Source organism: Trichoplusia ni, chromosome 10 (genome assembly GCF_003590095.1).
Source record: "Trichoplusia ni isolate ovarian cell line Hi5 chromosome 10, tn1, whole genome shotgun sequence".
NCBI lineage: Eukaryota > Metazoa > Arthropoda > Insecta > Lepidoptera > Noctuidae > Trichoplusia > Trichoplusia ni.
Window position 1 is genome coordinate 7,846,387 of NC_039487.1, and position 19,136 is coordinate 7,865,522.

At 36.0% G+C, this 19,136-nt stretch overlaps 2 protein-coding genes across 8 annotated transcripts in view; both read left to right on the plus strand.

Moving 5' to 3' along the window:
* LOC113498357 (inositol 1,4,5-trisphosphate receptor) overlaps positions 1 to 8,542 on the plus strand; it is a 92,235-nt gene extending 83,693 nt beyond the window's left edge. For all 6 annotated transcript variants that reach the window (XM_026878353.1, XM_026878355.1, XM_026878357.1 and 3 more), the window contains 3 exons: positions 282 to 442; positions 2,382 to 2,546; positions 2,886 to 8,542. In XM_026878353.1, coding sequence (XP_026734154.1) covers positions 282 to 442; positions 2,382 to 2,546; positions 2,886 to 2,978 — 419 coding nt within the window. In that variant the 3' untranslated portion in view covers positions 2,979 to 8,542. The remainder of the gene's footprint in view (positions 1 to 281; positions 443 to 2,381; positions 2,547 to 2,885) is intronic.
* A 451-nt stretch (positions 8,543 to 8,993) lies between these two features.
* LOC113498359 (trypsin CFT-1-like) lies at positions 8,994 to 19,039 on the plus strand. 2 transcript variants are annotated; one of them, XM_026878365.1, is made up of 8 exons: positions 8,994 to 9,088; positions 9,862 to 9,974; positions 12,511 to 12,596; positions 13,577 to 13,641; positions 13,990 to 14,189; positions 14,611 to 14,773; positions 16,918 to 17,084; positions 18,807 to 19,039. In XM_026878365.1, the coding sequence occupies exons 1-8, from the start codon at positions 9,052 to 9,054 to the stop codon at positions 18,894 to 18,896; spliced, it is 921 nt and encodes a 306-aa protein (XP_026734166.1). In that variant the 5' UTR covers positions 8,994 to 9,051; the 3' UTR covers positions 18,897 to 19,039. The 2 variants fall into 2 exon arrangements, with proteins under 2 accessions (XP_026734166.1, XP_026734167.1); XM_026878366.1 differs by having other exon boundaries at positions 8,995 to 9,088; positions 16,918 to 17,069.
* Positions 19,040 to 19,136: the final 97 nt, after the last annotated feature.

The window sequence follows — 19,136 nt, forward strand, 5'->3', positions numbered from 1 at the left end:
GCATAGGCCGCCCCAATTGCACGCCATCGAGATCTATCTGACACAATATACTTGCAGGCAATTTTTTTTTTTAAGGAACACTCTTATTCACAATATCGAAAAAACATGTTTTTTGTACTTTTTCGAAATTGATTGGCTTGTACAATAAAATTTTGCAATTATACGCTATTGTGATATCAGTGAAATTTTGATCGTTGAGCTGTAAGTATCGTCGAAATATTGTTTGCATATCTTATCTACGAATTCGTCTTTTATATTGACGTGACTTAATTTGTCCCTAGGGTTGAACAGGTCAGCCTTTGACAACAAGACAGTCTCTTTCGAGGAGCACATAAAGAGCGAGCACAACATGTGGCACTACCTCTACTTCATGGTGCTGGTGCGGGTCAAGGACCCCACAGAGTTCACCGGCCCCGAGAGCTACGTGCACTCCATGATCAAGGTATACTTACTCCCTCACACATGGACAAACACACAAATAGTGATGCCTTAACACGTTCAGTGCCACCGAATCTCCCGGAGAGTCCACGTAAATTTTATTCCAGTGCCGTAGACTCGCCTGGCGAGTTCAATGAGTTTGCTGTTTTTTTCCAAAATGCATGTGTATTTTTTGCTTAAAATAATACTGAAGACCAAATATACCCCAATCTAAAGAATTACGTGGTGGGCCGGGTGTTTAGACCCAGTTTATAATCGAAAGAAAATAAACCATTCTGCAATGCCTTGAACTCGCTAGGCGAGTTCACTGACATAGAATCTCAAACTTTTATTAATGAAACATATATAATTATCGTAGATACTTTTATTTTCATATTACCAAAAGTCACATTCACTTGCAATACAACGGCGGATTGTGTTCTACATCTTGTAGGGCTCGAATTTCGTGTTATTATATAGGCAAAGGAATGGACTACTGGAATACTTCCTTCATATTCAATTCATGTATGTATGTATGTAATTGGTTTATATTATGTTGTGGCAGCGTGCTGCTGGGGAGTTTGTTACGCCGTTTCTTCATCACAGCTAAAGCACTTAGGAAGCGGTGAAGGGTGGGCGATAGCGCGGGTGCTGTCTTATGTTCTTAATAAATTTCGAACGTATTCAAAATGAAATTTTACTTAAAACATAACAAATTGAATAATCATAACATATATAAACGTTCTTCGAAACTTCACAATAAACATTTTAAAACTTTACTGTCTTTTAAACTATATTTAAACACAACCTGTTTACAAAACAATATTAAATATTCAAAATATAACCTAAACAATTACCACTATTTATAAGATTGACAACCGCAGCATAAATTACGAAACAAACATACCTTTTCTTTTATCTGCGGTGTTTCTTGCCATTTTTGTATGTTAAATTACACCGTATATTAGTTAAACACTTCTTAATTGCGTTAAACAGGCAACATATACTGTCACGGCCACAAAAATAACAAAACATTGTTTTTACCCTAACCCAACGCCACTGAACTTGCGTGGCGAGTCGATGCAATTCATGTTGCAGTGCCGGCGACTCGCCTAGCGAGTCCAACGTAAAATGTAGGCGGCATCTGAGTAATCATCGTGAAAATCGTAGTGGTAATGAAAGTGTTAATGTGATATTTCATATCACTTCACATTATAAAACAGAACCGCTTTTTCTGTCCCTATTTACCCTTGACCACTTAAATGTTTGAAACTACTATACGGATTTTGATGCGGTTTTCTTTAATAGATAAAGTGATTTGTGAGGAAGGCTTTTAGCATAATCTTTGCATATTTTCGTACAGGAACATAATAAATTTTAGCGATGTCAAATCAATTTTTTGAAGCTTTCATTGCAAACGCTGGCTTAACCGCAAGAGATACTTCAAAATAATGTTCTACAATATTGTACACCATAAAGAGATCTACAAAAAAGTCTCAGACTGCATATCTATCTTTTAAGGTTGACTCACCGTAACCATTTTTTTGGCTAATAATTTTATTCCAAAACAAAACTTCTTCGCGAAGCTGGGTTTGTTGAGATGGTCATTCAATTTTTTAAATTTCATACTTTTTACAAAGACATTTTTTCATTATGATGCAGCGACGATGATATGAATCCTTATCAAACTTTCAAAATTTCTTTAACGTTCTTTACGTTAAAGAAATTCCATGGTGTATATTAGAACTGCTCCCCTGTGAGCTCGCTAGTTATGTATAATGATTATCGTTATACATAACGCGAGGTTAGGTGGGAAAAAAGTGATAGTATTAGCACTGTTATTGAGCTACCTTTGCTGATCGCAAGATCAGAGGTAACATGAAGTCACATCCCAAGCAGCCCCATGCCTCTTTTTCTCGACTACTTTAACTACAACTATACCGGTATATGATTGTTTCGGGCAGTCTAACAACCTGGACTGGTTCCCGCGGCTGCGCGCCCTGTCGCTGATGGGCGGCGGCGAGGGCGAGGGCGGCGAGCTGGAGCTGCGGGCGCTGCAGGCGCAGCTGGACCGCGCGCAGCGGGCCGTCCACACGCTCACAGACCTGCTCACCGAGCTCAGGGACCAGGTAACACACGCACCGAGTACTGGAGCTGCGGTGACTTTCACAAACATTCAATTCACATACACAAAGACCCCCAGACTAAGGACAAGCACTCGAGAAACACACAAATGCTTATCCTACGCGGGGGTCGAGCTCGAGACACGTCGCGCTCTGCGGATTCCGTGGGTGATCACCGCTCGTCGCTCCGACCGCGACGGTGTCAAACATCACTGGACCTATGATCCATCTACTTGTGCAGTTAAACTTTAGCAACGTCCGCTAACTCAAAAGTTTATACTTATTAATAATTATTATATAAAATAATTAATCCTCAATCAATTAATGAAAACACTTGTTTCTCAGATGACTGAACAACGGAAGCAGAAGCAACGTATCGGCTTACTGAACTCCACCTCGGCGTACTTGCAGAACTTGCAAATGAACTTGCCGCCGTGAGCCGCACGCCGCACACACATGCACGCGTTCACCCGCCTTTCTAATGTATGTATGTCACATATTAACAGCCCTGAGGAAAATAAATGACCATCAGGCTATCTCCGACAATCTGTAGAAAGTAGTACACATGAACATGTAACTATAGTACGCTTACTACGGTTATCAAAAATGTTGTTACTTTTCTTGTGATAATGAAAGAGTGACGAAACAGACTTATAGAGTAGTCGTAAAAAGTCAGTTTTGAAAAACGCCTTTAGCCACAATTTATTTGTATATTTAGATGTCATAAATTCGTTTTTTTTTGTAAATCAAATTCTACACATATTATTTGTTACCATATAAAAAATGTTAAAGATTAAAAAAGTTTTAAGAGATCAAACATACATACGTTAGTTTATCATAGATATATTTACATCTTAGCATTAAGTGAATCGCGTGTTTAACAAATGTACACCTGCAGGTGACTCAGCAGCGCACAAAAAATATTTACAAATTATCTTAGATTTCCATTGACATACTCTGACGTCGAAAACTCGAACACACGGTGACGCTTTGAGCAGACGAGCATTTTTGTGACTTGTTACTGACCAGACGAGCATAAAAACGCACGTTATTTAAAAGGAAACGTATGTATTTGTTAGTAAATAAAGCGACTTAGTAGAAAAAAATAAATTCATTAAAAAATATTTGCTTAATAATTTTTATCAATAAATAATGCAGTAGAGACAGTTATTTTATCAAAATGCTCGAATGCTCAGCGAGCCATGTATGAAAAAAAGAAATAAAAATTACAAATACGTAATTAAGTTTTCATATTTGAAAAGTGACGCCAAAAGTGTGACTTTAGTGAACATTAGATCAAACATATCTTGTTAATACTTGCTAGGTAGACTATTAGGTTAGATGATTTTAAAATGGATGCACTGATACTTATACTTATAGCGTTATACCCACTGTTGGGCAATGATCAAGAAATTACATCAATGGAAGATAGATACTTTAGTTACATTTTATGCCAATTAAAAATAATATATTTGCCGTATCCAAAGTTATGCCATGTGGGCAAATTTAAATTCTGCAAAAAAAAATCGTTACTGAATAAGTGACATTTTGAAGCCGTTTAAACGTTGAACTTGGTTTAAGTATGGTATCAGTGCATCAGTAACTACTGTTATATAGATGTTTAACTTATGACCTTTATGAATCGACGTCGAAAGTCAGTTTTGACCCTTTAATGTGTCCAAAATTCTAAATCAGTGGTCTGCTTAAGAATAACTATCTTTTAAATATAAAATATGGTGTTATTATTCCATATGTTGACTCAAGCAACGTTGGACTGCGACAGCAGAAGTGTTTTTATTAATTCAAATAAATAAATATGATCTGTTAAAAAAACATTTTGCCAAAATTTGTTCATTAATAAGCTACCACTGATCATTGAAGCAAAGAAAAGAATTTATTCTATGGAATTTATTTATATTATGAACTGAACAAATTTCGTTTTGTTCATACTTAGTCTAGAATAAGGGGGAGATGTTAGATGTTTTGTGATATTTTATGAGTTAAAACAGTTACTTTTAATCTCTCTTCTCTCTTTCTATCTTACTTTGACTCTCTCTAACATAATCTCGATATATTTTCCTAGAAATATAGTTTAATTTTCCGCGCGTCGCGCCCCCAGAAGTAGTGAGTTTCTTTCGCAAATGAATCTATTTTTTTAAACATTTTTTAACTTAATTGCATTTAAATAAAATAAGATCTGATTACATTACAAAAAATATTATTATTTTTGTTAAACTTTATTGTAAAAAAAAGTACCTATTCTCTAGCCAAATTGCAGAAGTAATTTGCGTAATGAGAAGCCATTCCTTACCTATTTAATAATTTGTTATACATATATATATTTTCATATTATTTGTCTGTCCGTTTGTCTCCCCCGCGTTAGTTTCGACGTGCAATACACAGCTCAAATCAGTTACCTATACTGTAGTTAGTAATCAAATTATATTTGTATAGTCTGTTCAATTCAATTGTTTTTAGAGTATGGCAACACCAAGGATCCGTAGATTTATTTATAAGGCAATATTGTGTTACTACTGCACATGTCGCTGCAAGCGAGAGCGTAAGTAATTAATGATATTCAAATTTATTTAAAAAGAAGTTTAATTATTTAGAAATTTATTGCCACTTCAAAATATGTTGTCTGAAAAAACAATTGAATTGAACACCAAAGCTTGATAAAGATCTGATGACGATCTGTGAAAGGGGTCTATCGCCACGTTTTTAAGTAGCATTATTGCGAGTGGAAGAGAGATGCCACTACATTGTGTATAGCTCTGTCAGGCTTCCACACTCATTACTTTAAGACGTGGTGATGTTGGTCCTGGTCGTGGCTGGTTGTTTCGTTGTATTTACTGTTAGTCATAGGCAAACGTTTGTTACATCATTATTTCTAGTTATAAGTCTTCAAAAATCTAGATTAAGTTAAAGCGTATAGCTAAATACTGATGTCGGATAACATATTAAAACATGCGAATGATTTTAAATGTAATTTCAATTTTGGTCCATATATACCGTCTCCTATAACTGATGACTTAGTCTCCAATTTTAATCTCTATGGCTTTGTAAGAAGTACTCGATTGTAGAGCAAAATCGCGTAGCAACTGAGACTTGCATTATTGGACCTACATTTTCTCAAAAGGGTATTTTTTTTGGTCTAAGAATAAAAACATGAACAAATCCGAGCATATATCCACAGGGTAAGATAAGCTTGACTCGACAATAAAATTTAAATCGGTTAACCTGACTGCAATCCCTGAGAATATTTTAAAAGCAAATGAATTAATACATTTCAAAAAAGCATGAGTTCTCTTCTGACAACTGATCATCTGACAATTTTATATGTTAAGTCAGAATGTCTTTGGTCGTTTTTGACAAAAGTTAAAGAAGTGATTCTAAAAATATGGATGTGCTTTATCGAGTAACGTAATCGATTTCAAAATGCTCAATTCTGGCCAAACGGTAACGAATAACATCAGTATTAGGCTCCGCGCACAAATATTGTATAGTTTAGTTAAGTATGGTTGTTTTTATAAATGACAAGGTGACGCGTTTCTGTATACCTAAGTATATAACAATATATAGAACTTTTAAACATATACCACTGAAGTAAATTCAAATAAAAAGATGAAGAAAAAATCATGTCAAAACATAAGAAAAACAAAATTAAATTTTGATTCAAGATCACGTGTGGAAAAAAGATAAGAGATAGCAAATTCGTAGTGCCCTCTCACTCACTCTATTGTGTAAAAAACTTCTTGATTAAGTATAAAATTGTGAAAAGTATTAGAAACAAATCGAATTTCTTATATTATTCCTTTTGGAACTATTTCTAAGTTTAATTACTTAAATCTAAATTTATAGAAAAATATAAAAATATTTTATTGGTGTACTTGTTAAGTTTACGACGATTATGTTAAAATTTAACTGTTAGAGTTTGCTTTTGTTTATACAAGTATCAAGTATAGATGTATATAGTTAACCCTTTGACCGTCACGTCATAATAGCAAGAGATTTTATCCTCTATAGAGCATTTGACTAAAGAAATCAAATTAATGCCTCAGATTGATTTCCAAAATTATATTAAGGTATTTTTTCTAACATAATAAAGAAACAGTTTGTTAAAAGCTGATGTGACGTCACTTACCAGTATACTTATCCTGGCAAGTGACTTCACTCGTCACATACTCTTTATCTTCGTATTATTCTTGATTATATGCAATTAAAAAAACACATCAAATATTTTTTGAAATGAATTTGATTTTTATCATAAATTTGTAAGTCTCCATAATCATGGCCGTGGCGTCAGATGGTTAACCATCGTCATTTTGTAACCAATATTTATATTTTCCTTTTGATATTGTTAAAATATTAATCTTTTACATTCAATATACCGTGCCATGTACGTAGCAGATAAAACAAAATGTATTTCCGTAGGTCATCTATAGATACATTTTCAAATCAACTAAAATTTCTTGTATATAAAAGTTTTCAATGCAAATATTCTACAAGTACTAAAACGCTTTTTCAATTATAAAGGGTTATTTAATAACTTCTATATTGCCTTCGTTATCTTAAATGTACTTAAAAATTTCGTTTGTTATAATAAACTTTAATAATATACTAACATTCCTAATTTCGATAAAATGCTTTAATTTTTCTACTTACATGATATATAGACCGCAGTGATAGGTTTGTTCAACAAAACTAATTTTAATATCAGTAGTTAAATTTAAACTAAAGAATTTCTTAAAGTTTTAAAAATACTTTAGTAGTTATAAATCTCGTTTACCGTGTTCAGAAAGCCAATATTCTATCTTATAAAATGTTAAATGAGTGACATATTTAATAGTATACTATTCGATTTAGCAATAAGTGTAATTGAAACAAATTTAAAGAGTAGTTCAAAATCAATATATGTAGCAAAGAGTGCCCTGTGCGTTTATTATTAACCTCTTAAAGCAGGATTGTTTCCGTTGAAAAAGCGAGACAATATTACAATCACGGTAGCACGCCGTCTTGCTCCCACAACGGCTACAGTTTTACTTAAAAAGGTAATATTCCAGGCACTGGACATAAAGCGATAGTTTCACCGATATAGCTCTACCTGTACCTATACAGCTCTATCACTCTCATACAAAAATTATAGTGAGAATAGTCCCATTTACAGGTAAAATATATTAGGCGTGGCTTAGAACACGCTTAGCGTCGTATGAAATAAAACTCTACATTCTCTCATGATTGCTTATCACTGACTAAGAAATAAATCTATCCTAAACCTTCTAAACTCGAGATAAGTAAATGCTGAGACTTATTCCTGTCTGTTTCAATTCAGTTTCACATTTGAGCGAAAGGGACAGACATAGTGCAAGTATGAACATTTACTTATGTCGACCTATAGCTCTTCAATGATCTTACAATTCAAGCAATATGTTTCACATTTCATTACCCATTGCTCGTTTCAAAAGCTTAAGAATGAATATACATATTTCAAACCGGCAATGGATAGTCAAATGCCAAAACAATCTGATATTCATATTAGTTTTTGGTAAACCTTCTGACCAATTCGTAGTTTGAAGTCTATAAGATGTATATTTTTAAATTGTCTATTACAAAATGTTTTTTATATACTGTTTATGCACATACTACATTCCGAGTGTATTTTTTATATTATTTATTCTATACCTATTCCATTGGATCTAGATATATATTTTTGTCTTCATGCAGAGCGGGGAAACAGTAGAGTTTATATAAAATTAATATTATAGAAGTTACCATGGGACTTGAAAGATATTTTCATTTTTCTGTCAGTAGCGTAGTTTATCTAGTTTTTTTAGTATAACTCTACTGTTTTGCCCGCTCTGTGACTTTGTTTTTCTATAAGAGTATAGTTAAGGTTCATATATTGCGTACTAATGTAGTAATGATCGAGTCGGTTCGTTGTGATGCCCGCAATAACGTGTTTATTTTGTTTTTATGAGAAATAAAGTTATGGCACAAAGTTATTTGGTTGTTTTATTTGGTCTAATATTCTAATTTAAGCGCTCATGTTTTTAGTATATGTACTGTTTGATATAAATTGCTTATTTTTAAATTTCTGCATGTTTTTTTGTAAGGGACGCGATCCTGGGATGCCTGCCTGTCAAGTGACCGGATTCTAACATAGTTAGGTAAGACAGAAAAAAAACTGGTCATCAGGATTACGCGATAGGGATTTCTCCAAGATCAACGAATCCACAAAATCAAATTTTATATTATTTTTAAAATTCCATCCTACATCTAGGCGAAAGCCTTCCTCCACATATTTCATTTTTTTTCTAAGGCCAGAGTTCATAACCCCATTTTCTTTTGCACGTTTGCTATCGAGAAAGGTGTCACTAGTATTTAAGTACAGTGACACATTCCCACGATTACTCGCAATTGATTCTGATATCGATAATAGTTTATCGATACGATAAGGGCATTACTTGCGGGACAGACTATCAGACATAACGTGTGCGACAGACAAACAAACATGTGGTGGTTATTTATATCGCTGGCTGTACACTACTGTGAGTCAACCATATTTTTTTAATTGAGAAAATAAGCACGTATTTGCGAAAGCTTGAATTGTTTGAAAATAAAAGTTTTTTTGTTTAAAGTGAAGTTCATTGTGATTAGTTATTAGTTAGAAGTTAATAGTGATTAGTTATTAGTTAGAAGTTAATAGTGCGTATAACGGAGTGAATAGAGATATTATTGGTGTGAACTGAGCAAAACCATCAGTTAGAACTGCCCTCGGCCGTCAGCTAACGATGCTCGATGTTACGTGCTATTGATTCGAAAGTAGTTTTCAGGATCAAAATGAAAACAGAATAAAATTAATTTTACAATAGTGAAGATTTGATAGATTCTGGATTAACGCAGGTCTACCTTTGTGGGTTCGATTCTTAGAAATTCTCCTGTTTAGAAAAGTTTGGATGTTTTTGCACAATTCAAAACATATATTATTGTTAGTATGAATTTATATTGTTCCTTCATGACTGGACTGGAGACACAAGTATGTGCACTTGAATTTTCATTGCTGTGTATACGTATTTTAACCGTCTTGATTCTATCACCGAATTACTGAAATATTAATTTTAATTATAGTTCTAGTTCATACAAAATAGTAAAAAAACGTTCTTAAAAAAACAATCAGACTCGCGATAGGAGAAGTTAGTATTGGAATTCAACAGTGTGTGACTTTATGAAATATTCACAAGCAAACAAATATATAGGTAAAACCTCAGCCTGAGTTTACACCTAACCTGTTTATTATAAATAGTTAAAATGTCCTCTGTAGGCAATGCGCAGGAGTACAGAATAACCGAAGTGGAGCTGCAGGCCTTGCCCCTCGAGGCTAGGATCGTCGGCGGATCGGTTACTAACATAGAAAAATATCCCTTCGCAGTGCAGGTGAGCATGTATTCAGCAACCATATCACTTGTTAAGACGTGTGAGAAATAAATATATTCGGACAACATCACATACATTGTTCTGAACCCAAAGTAAGTTGCTAAAGCACTTGTGCTATGGAATTCAGATACAACGAAGGTACCACAAACACTCAGACCCGAGACAATCTATGTGAATTTTTATATTGACCCGACCGGGGATCGAACCCGGGACCTCAGAGCTAGCGACACCTTGAAACCGGTGCGTACGCCACTGACGCATCGGGCGTCAATAATCGGATACATAGACACAAGTTTAACGCAAGTGTAGCGCAATGCAAGGATTGACTCTTGTTTTGGTTTGGCGAGAGAATCCCCATGGACAGTCTCTACGAGGCATTTTGGCCGGTGCGTAGAAATTCATCACTGACAATGAAACCTACTTTCCACAAATAAAACTTGTATAAGGAAAATAGATAAAAATGATTTAGGAAATAACCCTGTCAAATATCAAAGTAATATATCTTTATTGCCTGCATAAAACTGTAGCTATTTAAGTGATGACTGAAGTACACACACGTTTTATTGATACATAATTGTGATAATGTGAAGTGCTTGTTCACCGTAACCGGGACTTTACAAATTGTATAAACCGCGTTGGTAGAAAAATGCTGTTGTTATAATAATTAACTTGTACTGGGCATAACCTATAATTCAGAATGTAGGAAATTTATCTGAGAACAAGCTTTAGGCAGAAATAGTCTTACATGGCTTTTAAATTGGGTTTAAAACCGCCTGGGAGTGAGTGGCAAGATTTTTTCGCAACATAAAATAAACGTCACTTTACTTCATGTCTGGTCTAACGTTCTTAACTTCGATACTTATTTTAATAAATTGTTGTTAATAGTGGCAACGGAAGTATAACATGTGTGAAGCGTTCAATTGTCTAGCTATCACCGTTCATGAAATACAGCGCGGTGATAGATGGTTGGACAGGCAGCAGAAACCTTGAGGGTACCGCTTTTTACCATGTTTACCTATCGGGTAAAAAATAGTTACTTTAAATATTTTCTTAAAATGTACGCGATCAATACTTACGTATTTATTGTAGCCAATTTAATACGTAATCAGTTATCACAGGAAATTGAAGTTTTAAGTATGGCTATAAGTAGATTGTTACTAAATGATAACAATCTTACAGATAAACAACATCTAATGGAAAAACCTCGCGAATATCTACTAAATATCGGCTATCGACTTGTAAGTCCGTCAGAAGTCTGATATAGCCCTTGTTGGTTTAAGTTGAGCTACTTAAAGCTACAAAACTTTTTATAATATCTAAGTATCGTGAGACTGATTCATTATTAAATGATGTAACGGTTTACTCACGCGTATTTATCGGATCGCGTTCGACTCGCGATCCCGCCGCGTCTGCTCATGATTAAGGACTCCGGTTGGGTCCGAAACTAGTCGGGCTACCCCGACAAATAGGCGTGAGTAAACCGTTACATCATTTAATACAAACATTTTATTCAGTTTAAAGAAGAACGACTAGAAGTCGTCAAAAATAGATAAAAAACCGTTAAAAAAAAAAAGTATTTAAAATCGTCGTTCATTGATCATTTATCATTTCATTGAGATCAAAAACGCGGAAGAATCGCGCTTTATTTGCAACACAAAAGGATAAAAACAGTGTTATCATCGAATTGCGCTGAATCATCATTTAAAATAAGCGATGATCAATGAAATAAACAATAGTTTCCGCGTACAAGATAAGAAAACGAGATACTTTATTTGATTAAGCTTTTATTGACAGTCATCAGTAGACATTTCGACCAAGTAACATCCATTATTGGATATCGTTCTTTGTAATTATTATTATTTGGTTCAATTGGTATTTAATCGTCCGGCTTGTATATTAATAGTATCTCGTTAATCTAGGAATTAAGTACATACTTATCTATAAAAATATGTTGCTACGGAGGTTCCATTTTATAAGAATTTCCCGCCTGTTAAAAAGGTCAAGATTGCTACGAATTACCTTGTATTTTCTAACTTTATTTAGTATATATAAAATTTTCGTGTCACGATGTTAGTTACCGTACTCCTCCGAAACGGTTCAACCGATTTTTATGAAATTTTGTACACATATTGGGTAGGTCTGAGAATAGAACAACATCTATTTTTCATACCCCTAAGTGATAAGGGTTGCTCACACAAAAATAAATATTTAATTTTTTGGACGAAACTTTTTGTTTTTATTTATAATATGGCACTAAAGAATACATACAACTAGAAATAATTTATTAGGCAAAACAACGTTTGCTGGGTCTTCTAGTTTAGTATAAATATTATGAGTACAAGACGACTAATAAAAATATATATATATACCTCTAAATACATACATTGTCCGATTTGCTGCGAATATTCCATTTCATTATAACTTTCCGTTTACTACCTAGTAGTTACGGTACTCACAGGTACTTCAAATGTCACATGACATAAGTTCTCCAACAATATCAATACCTCCAAGGATGTAGTAAGTCGGAATGTTTCAGGTCATCTATGATTCACAATTCCTGTGCGGGGGTTCTCTGCTGACCGCGCGGCACGTGCTTTCTGCTGCACATTGCTTTGTAGACAAGTAAGTACCAAGAGTTTTGCAAGATCCTCCATCGAAACGAAAAACGGGAACTTATTTTTTCTATCTTATAAATTCACATTAAAATATATGTATTTTTTTTTATTATTTTGTATCATTATAATATATATTTAATATTTCAAGGTTTGTATGAACATTATTACAAAGTAATCTGGCCCCGATTCTGCGATTCTAAAAGGCCGGTGAATGATTGACAATTGGATTAAACTGAAAACTATTCTCTTAAGTATTTTGCCAATACAATAATTGGAAATTCATTGTATTGACCGTGGGTGTTCCGCCCCGTACCGAACTTCCAAGTATTGTGTTGGAAAAATGCTTAGAATAATGCGAAAAGTGCTAATTTAATCCGACTTTCAATCATTCCTTGACCATTGTAAATAGCAGAATTGGGGTCGTATTCGAAAAAGAGCGATGATTGTTGCTTAAGCCAATCAATAAACGCAATAATAATGACATGTGGAATGGGCCTCATTAATAGCATTCCGTTTTATCCTTTGGGTATGGAAACACAAAAACAGTTCTGAAGATCCTAAGCTCACAATGTACAACTTCACAAAGTCGTCAACACATCAGTACAATATGGCACTGTTGGATTAGTTATAACTATTCTACAAATCGAAAACAAACTCCCGGGGACATCAAATCGGGATAAAAACTATCCTATGTGTTAATCCTGGTTATTAAATAAACTGTGTACTAAGCTTCGCCTAAATCCATACAGTGGTTTTTACATGAAAGAGGAGCAAACATCCATGCATGTGAATTTTCGCGTTTATAATAATAGTAGGATAATGAGGATGTTTTTCGCAGAATAATCAGAATTTAGATTAAGTACGATGCCCCACATTTGTTTATAAATATACTGATGTACTTAACGTACAGATAGTGTTAATTTTAATCTGCTATCGTAGTGTTATCAGATGTTTGTCTGTGTGTAAGTTATTTGTTATCATTTGCAGCACTGGCAGGCCGGTCAGTCCAACATGGTACACAATTCGTCTCGGGACCACACTTATGAACAATGGTAGGTAATGAAATTTTTTATCTGTTAGTAAAGTTTTAAATCAGGTCTCTGTAAGACCCTTCATGAACGTGGACTGAAAGCCTTCAATGTCTGCTTGAATTTTCGCCTTCTTTTGGTGAAAAAAATCATCAAACAATATAATATACTCAATACTTGTATTGCATTCCCCATGACTGTATTCTTTGGTGGTTAAATGTATGTATACTTAGATCGTAATTAACCACACATAGGCACCCAGACAGAATAAGCATTCATTGGTCACACAGACGCTTGTCCCAACACGTTACTCAGATTGGTTTTTCCGTGGTGACCGACACCACTCGACTACCTAAGATCTGACAACCACAGGTGGTGCAGTCCACGGGGTCTCAGCAATAATAGTGCATGAGAGCTACAATACGCCAGTCCGGGACAACGACATCGCGGTGGTGGTGCTGAGCTCGGCGGCGCGCCTCGGCGGCAGCGTGGCCGTGCACGCGATACCCGTGCAGGGCGCGACCATCCCGGACAACAGCCCCGTCGTAGCTGTGGGCTGGGGCAAGACTAATGTAAGTACAGCTGGACTTGCCTGGACGAGACATCCATTTGGAATGGAAATCTTAAATTTTTTTGAAGGGAATTTTTTTGAAAGAGATTTTTCGCGCCCAGACCAGAAAAAATCTTACATAGCTTTAATGGGCAGGTAACTTCAAATTAAGAATAACATTTATTTATTGTGTTATTATTCGCTGGAAAATAACATAGATATTTAATGAAGCGTTTTTGAACACTTTCGATGCGATAAATATATTTTTGATATCGCGGATTCCATATTTCCGATTTTTTGTTGTGTCTCCCGAAAAGATTGAGCGATCTTTTCGGGAGTTTAGTTGGACTTTAGTTTGTTTTGTATTAAAAGTGATAAAAATCGCAAGCTGTGGGGATGAACATTTTTACCGTTCTTTTCACCTTTCATCATGAATGCAACAGCCGATCCTGGAATCCGGCTCGCTGTACCTGCAGGAGGTGACCGTCCGCACTGTGAACCTGAGCACATGCTACAGCCGCTACGAGGAGCTCAACAACCCCGCCCTGAACGAGTACTACCCCGTCACGAGCAGCATGCTCTGCGCCGGGATACTGGACGTGGGAGGTCAGTGGCCCTATCATTAACGATGACGACCTCCGTGGTGGAGTGGCGTACGCACCGGTTTCTAGGTGTCGCTAGCTCTGAGGTTCCGGATTCGATCCCCAGTAGGGTCAATGTAAAAATTCACATCTCTACATTGTCTCGGAAATACGGTGTGCTCACTGTCTGCCTTAAAACGTCCACTAAAAATGTCCAGCCCGATCAGTCAAGTGATATTTCGACAATTGCAATCATTGGTAATCATTACTAGCAGTAGGCCTCGCCCGAATATATAAAAATGACACATCAGAGTCACATGACTAAACGAAACCAAATTCCCTTTTCATACATTTGAGTGTTATTGGATGATGCAACGGTTGCCTCCTCATGATTGAGGACTCCGGTTGAGTCCGAAACTAGTCGGGTAATCCCGATAATACACCTGAACCGTTACATCATTTAATAAAGAATAATTCTCGATTTAATTTGTACACAAATTTACTTTGGATTTTAAACAAGGATCTACAAGAAACAACAATTATTCAATATCCATAGCCTTATAAGAAGCCTTATAAGCCATAAGAAGATATAATACTACATAGTGGTTTCTTAGGTTTACGCGAATGTTAGACATTGAAATGAAACTACTTTTACGGATTTTATCGCGGTTTAATTTTAGATTTTAGTTCCCGACGTTTCGAAACCTTTGCAGGTATCATGGTCACGGGCAGACTGAGATGGCGTTCGTCTTGACAGAAGATGTTGCTCGTTCTACCTTCATATTTTAATTAATTATTTGTGGTTCGACCTACGCAGTATGAGCTCACTGTGTCTTGATGTCTTGCAGCGCTGCTCTTGGGTTTGGCCTTGAGTTTATTTATTATTGGATCCCAAGTAGGTGATATCTTCCAGCCATCTTCTTTATTGAAATTAGGGTGTTTTTTAATCTTAATAGCCTCGCGAAACATCCTAGGTAGGAATTTGGATTCTTTAGCGAGGATCTGTGGTTGGTCAAATCTAATATAATGGCTGGAACCTTCAGCATGTTCGGCGACTGCAGACTTCGTTGAGCGGCGGTGTTTGACGTCAGCTATGTGACGTCAAACACCGCCGCTCAACTAAACTCAAGGCCAAACCCAAGAGCAGCGCTGCAAGACATCAAGACACAGTGAGCTCATACTGCGTAGGTCGAACCACAAATAATTAATTAAAATATGAAGGTAGAACGAGCAACATCTTCTGTCAAGACGAACGCCATCTCAGTCTGCCCGTGACCATGATACCTGCAAAGGTTTCGAAACGTCGGGAACTAAAATCTAAAATTAAACCGCGATAAAATCCGTAAAAGTAGTTTCATTTCAATATAATACTACATTCTAATATAACGTAACAAAAATAGGTAATAAAGCAATCGACACAATAAAACATATGTAAGTACTTAAGTATTAGTGCAAAAGATTATTGAAACACAAACAATTTATATTTAATTGATTTCAAGATGGAAATGTAACATTTGTCACTTCCTTTATAAGAGACTAGCTGTTTTCTGCGGTTTCACCCGCGTATTATTTTTTTTTCCCGTTCCGTTTAAACCTTCCCTGGACTGGTATGAATATTTCAAGACTAAAATTAGCCAAATCGGTTCAGCCATTCTCGAGTTTTAGCGAGACTAACGAACAGCAATTCACTTTTATATAGAAGAAGATGAAACTTTAATTCGAGTCCGAAGGTCGCGGGTTCGATTTCCGCTCAAGACAAACATAGGTTTCTGAGATTTATTTTTGTATCTCTATAGTATTTGCTACGTTAGGGTTCTACCACGTCTTAAAATAATGTGACACCACAATAAATAATATTAAATAATTCCACAACCATCACACAGCGCCATCTAGTCTCAAACTAAGCAAACTTTGTATTATGAGTAGGTACTCGACAACTGACAGACATACAGACACAAAACAAATGATCGTAACCACTACATAAACATTTGTCCTGGGTGGGAATCGATCAAACGACCTCCGGTATAGCAGTCAGCGCCATTAACCGCTAGACTACGGTATTTCCCTTTCACAGCAGTATCTACTTTGATGACTGGTAATGAATCCTCAGATGGACATAAATTAATATGTTTTTAAAAAATGGGCTTAATTTGACGTGATCTATTATAGGTAAGGACGCGTGTCAGGGTGACTCGGGCGGGCCTCTGATCTACAGCGGCGTGGTCGTGGGGGTGACCTCGTGGGGCTACGGCTGCGGCCAGCCGCGCTACCCTGGGGTCTACGCGCGCGTCGCCAGCTACTCAAACTGGATCAATGCTACCGTAAGGAAGTCTGTGGTAATACGCATCATGTCATTATATCCACACTTGTACGTTGTGCGACGAAATGAGGTTTTACAAATTAAGATTTTTGATCATTAATTGTTTTTTGTTTGGTTTGGTTGTTTTTTTAATTTACCTGATCTTGATTCGATCCTAAAATGGTACTATCTTGTGTAAAGAAGATCGAGTGTTATACGTGTCTTTAACTGTTGAGGGTAGTTCCAACTCGTGCTACTGCACCAATTGGCGCCTATGTCGATTTCCAGACCACCAACTCGATTTCAATTCGATCGAAACGCGATTCTGTTGGGAGCAAGCCTGTTTTGTGTGTATGGTTGCCTGGGCCAAACCTGATAGCAGAACAGACAGGCTGGTTTAGCCGGATATAAGCTTCAAACGCTGTAAAACCTGGTTTTGGTGAAATTTGGCTTTAAAAGCTGAACTACATTATCGAAGGTTTGTGTTCAGCACTCATGGGTACGAGAATGATACATTGTACATCGCATATTTTGGTCGGATCCGCAATAAAAAAGCTCTCAATATCCGGACGATTGGCAAGTGTGTCATTGCTACAGGGATTCGAACTTGGTACTACATACTAACAAATTCAGTCATTGTGATGCTTGGTCACCACGACATCGACATCTAAATGCTTCAACTTTTAAAACATACGTCACAAAAAATCTCCTTACAAATTTCCATTCACATTACTCATAACGTATCTGTGTAGATAAAATCTACATCCATTATGACTGTTATCGCTAAAATGTTGATATTTACAATAACACATAATAAATTAGCTAAACTGATGCTAAATCCTATAATAGAGGTAATTACAGTTATCAGAGATAAAACAACGCTGATACTAGTCGATACGGAACGAATACCGCGGTGATCAAAGGATCTGTCTTTGCCAATCAATCTTATAATACCTTGTTTGGTGATAAATTAGTAATCAGTTAAATAAATTGAGGTAAAGGCTTTCAACCGTTATTTAGGTCTAGACAGGAAACCAAGTAGTGTTCACCACCTATCCGGACTATTTTTTTTTCTCTATCTAGCCCACTGTGTCCCACAGCTGGGCAAAGGCCTCCCCCAAATCCTTCCACGATTCTCTATTCTGGGCCTCAAGGAACCAGCCCACGCGGTAAGCGTTAAGATCGTCTCGCCCCCGCTTCCTAGGCCTCTTACGCCGACGCCGTCCATCCGCTCTAATAATGTGACCCCAGACTAATATTGCAGAAGGGAAATTTTGTGTATGTACCTCAAACGAATAAACCAATTTTGATTAAATTGGGTTAGTAGCTATCGGAAAACTTTAGCACACAGGATACTTATTTCCCCGATTGTGTATAAGGAGGGTAATGATTTGTAGCTATAAGTTTTTTTTTTTCGTTATTTAATATAACTTATACCGGCGATATTCGGCAGCATGGCAGCAATCGAGAGTGTCGATTCGTAGAAAAGTAATTTAAATTATAATACGCTCATATATTAAGATGTAAAGCTCTATAAAGTTTGATACATACTTTTACATACTAACTGCACACGGTGTGCAAGTTAAATCTGTCAAGTAGCTAAGGAGTCCAACTCGAACAAATAACGTGACGCGTAATTTTTATACATTCAGATAATAATGGCTATACCTGTTCCACGGCTGTGTACAGGCCTCATCCAACATAAGGAGAATGTTTAGATCTCTTGCCTATTTTTAATTAGTGCTATTTTCTCTTGCAGGTGGCAAGGTATAATGCAGGTTCTCTCTCCAGTAAAGTTGGAGTTGTAACTCTGCTGATGCCCGTTCTCTACGCCATACTCAACTTGTGAGTTACTGGTTTACTGGTGCGATTCCTGTTCTAACCTTGGAATTATGGAACAGATAATTCGAATGTCTGATGTTTAACTTTCGCGATATTTTATGTAATAATTAATTTATAATTGTTTTTTATTAAAATTATTTTTGTTCATAGCCTTAGTTTTTTTATTCGGTTACTCCTAATAATTCCTTCCTTTTCCTTTTATTATAATACAAGATCCTCGAGATTTTCTTTTCCCAGGATCTAAATA

What these genes read in the sequence shown, in the direction of transcription:
- LOC113498359 (XM_026878365.1), top strand. Translation starts at nt 9,052, where the DNA reads ATGTGGTGGTTATTTATATCGCTGGCTGTACACTACT. An exon ending in AATATCCCTTCGCAGTGCAG is followed by an intron (nt 9,975 to 12,510) that starts GTGAGCATGTAT and finishes GGAATGTTTCAG; the next exon opens with GTCATCTATGATTCACAATT. An exon ending in CGGGATACTGGACGTGGGAG is followed by an intron (nt 14,774 to 16,917) that starts GTCAGTGGCCCT and finishes GATCTATTATAG; the next exon opens with GTAAGGACGCGTGTCAGGGT.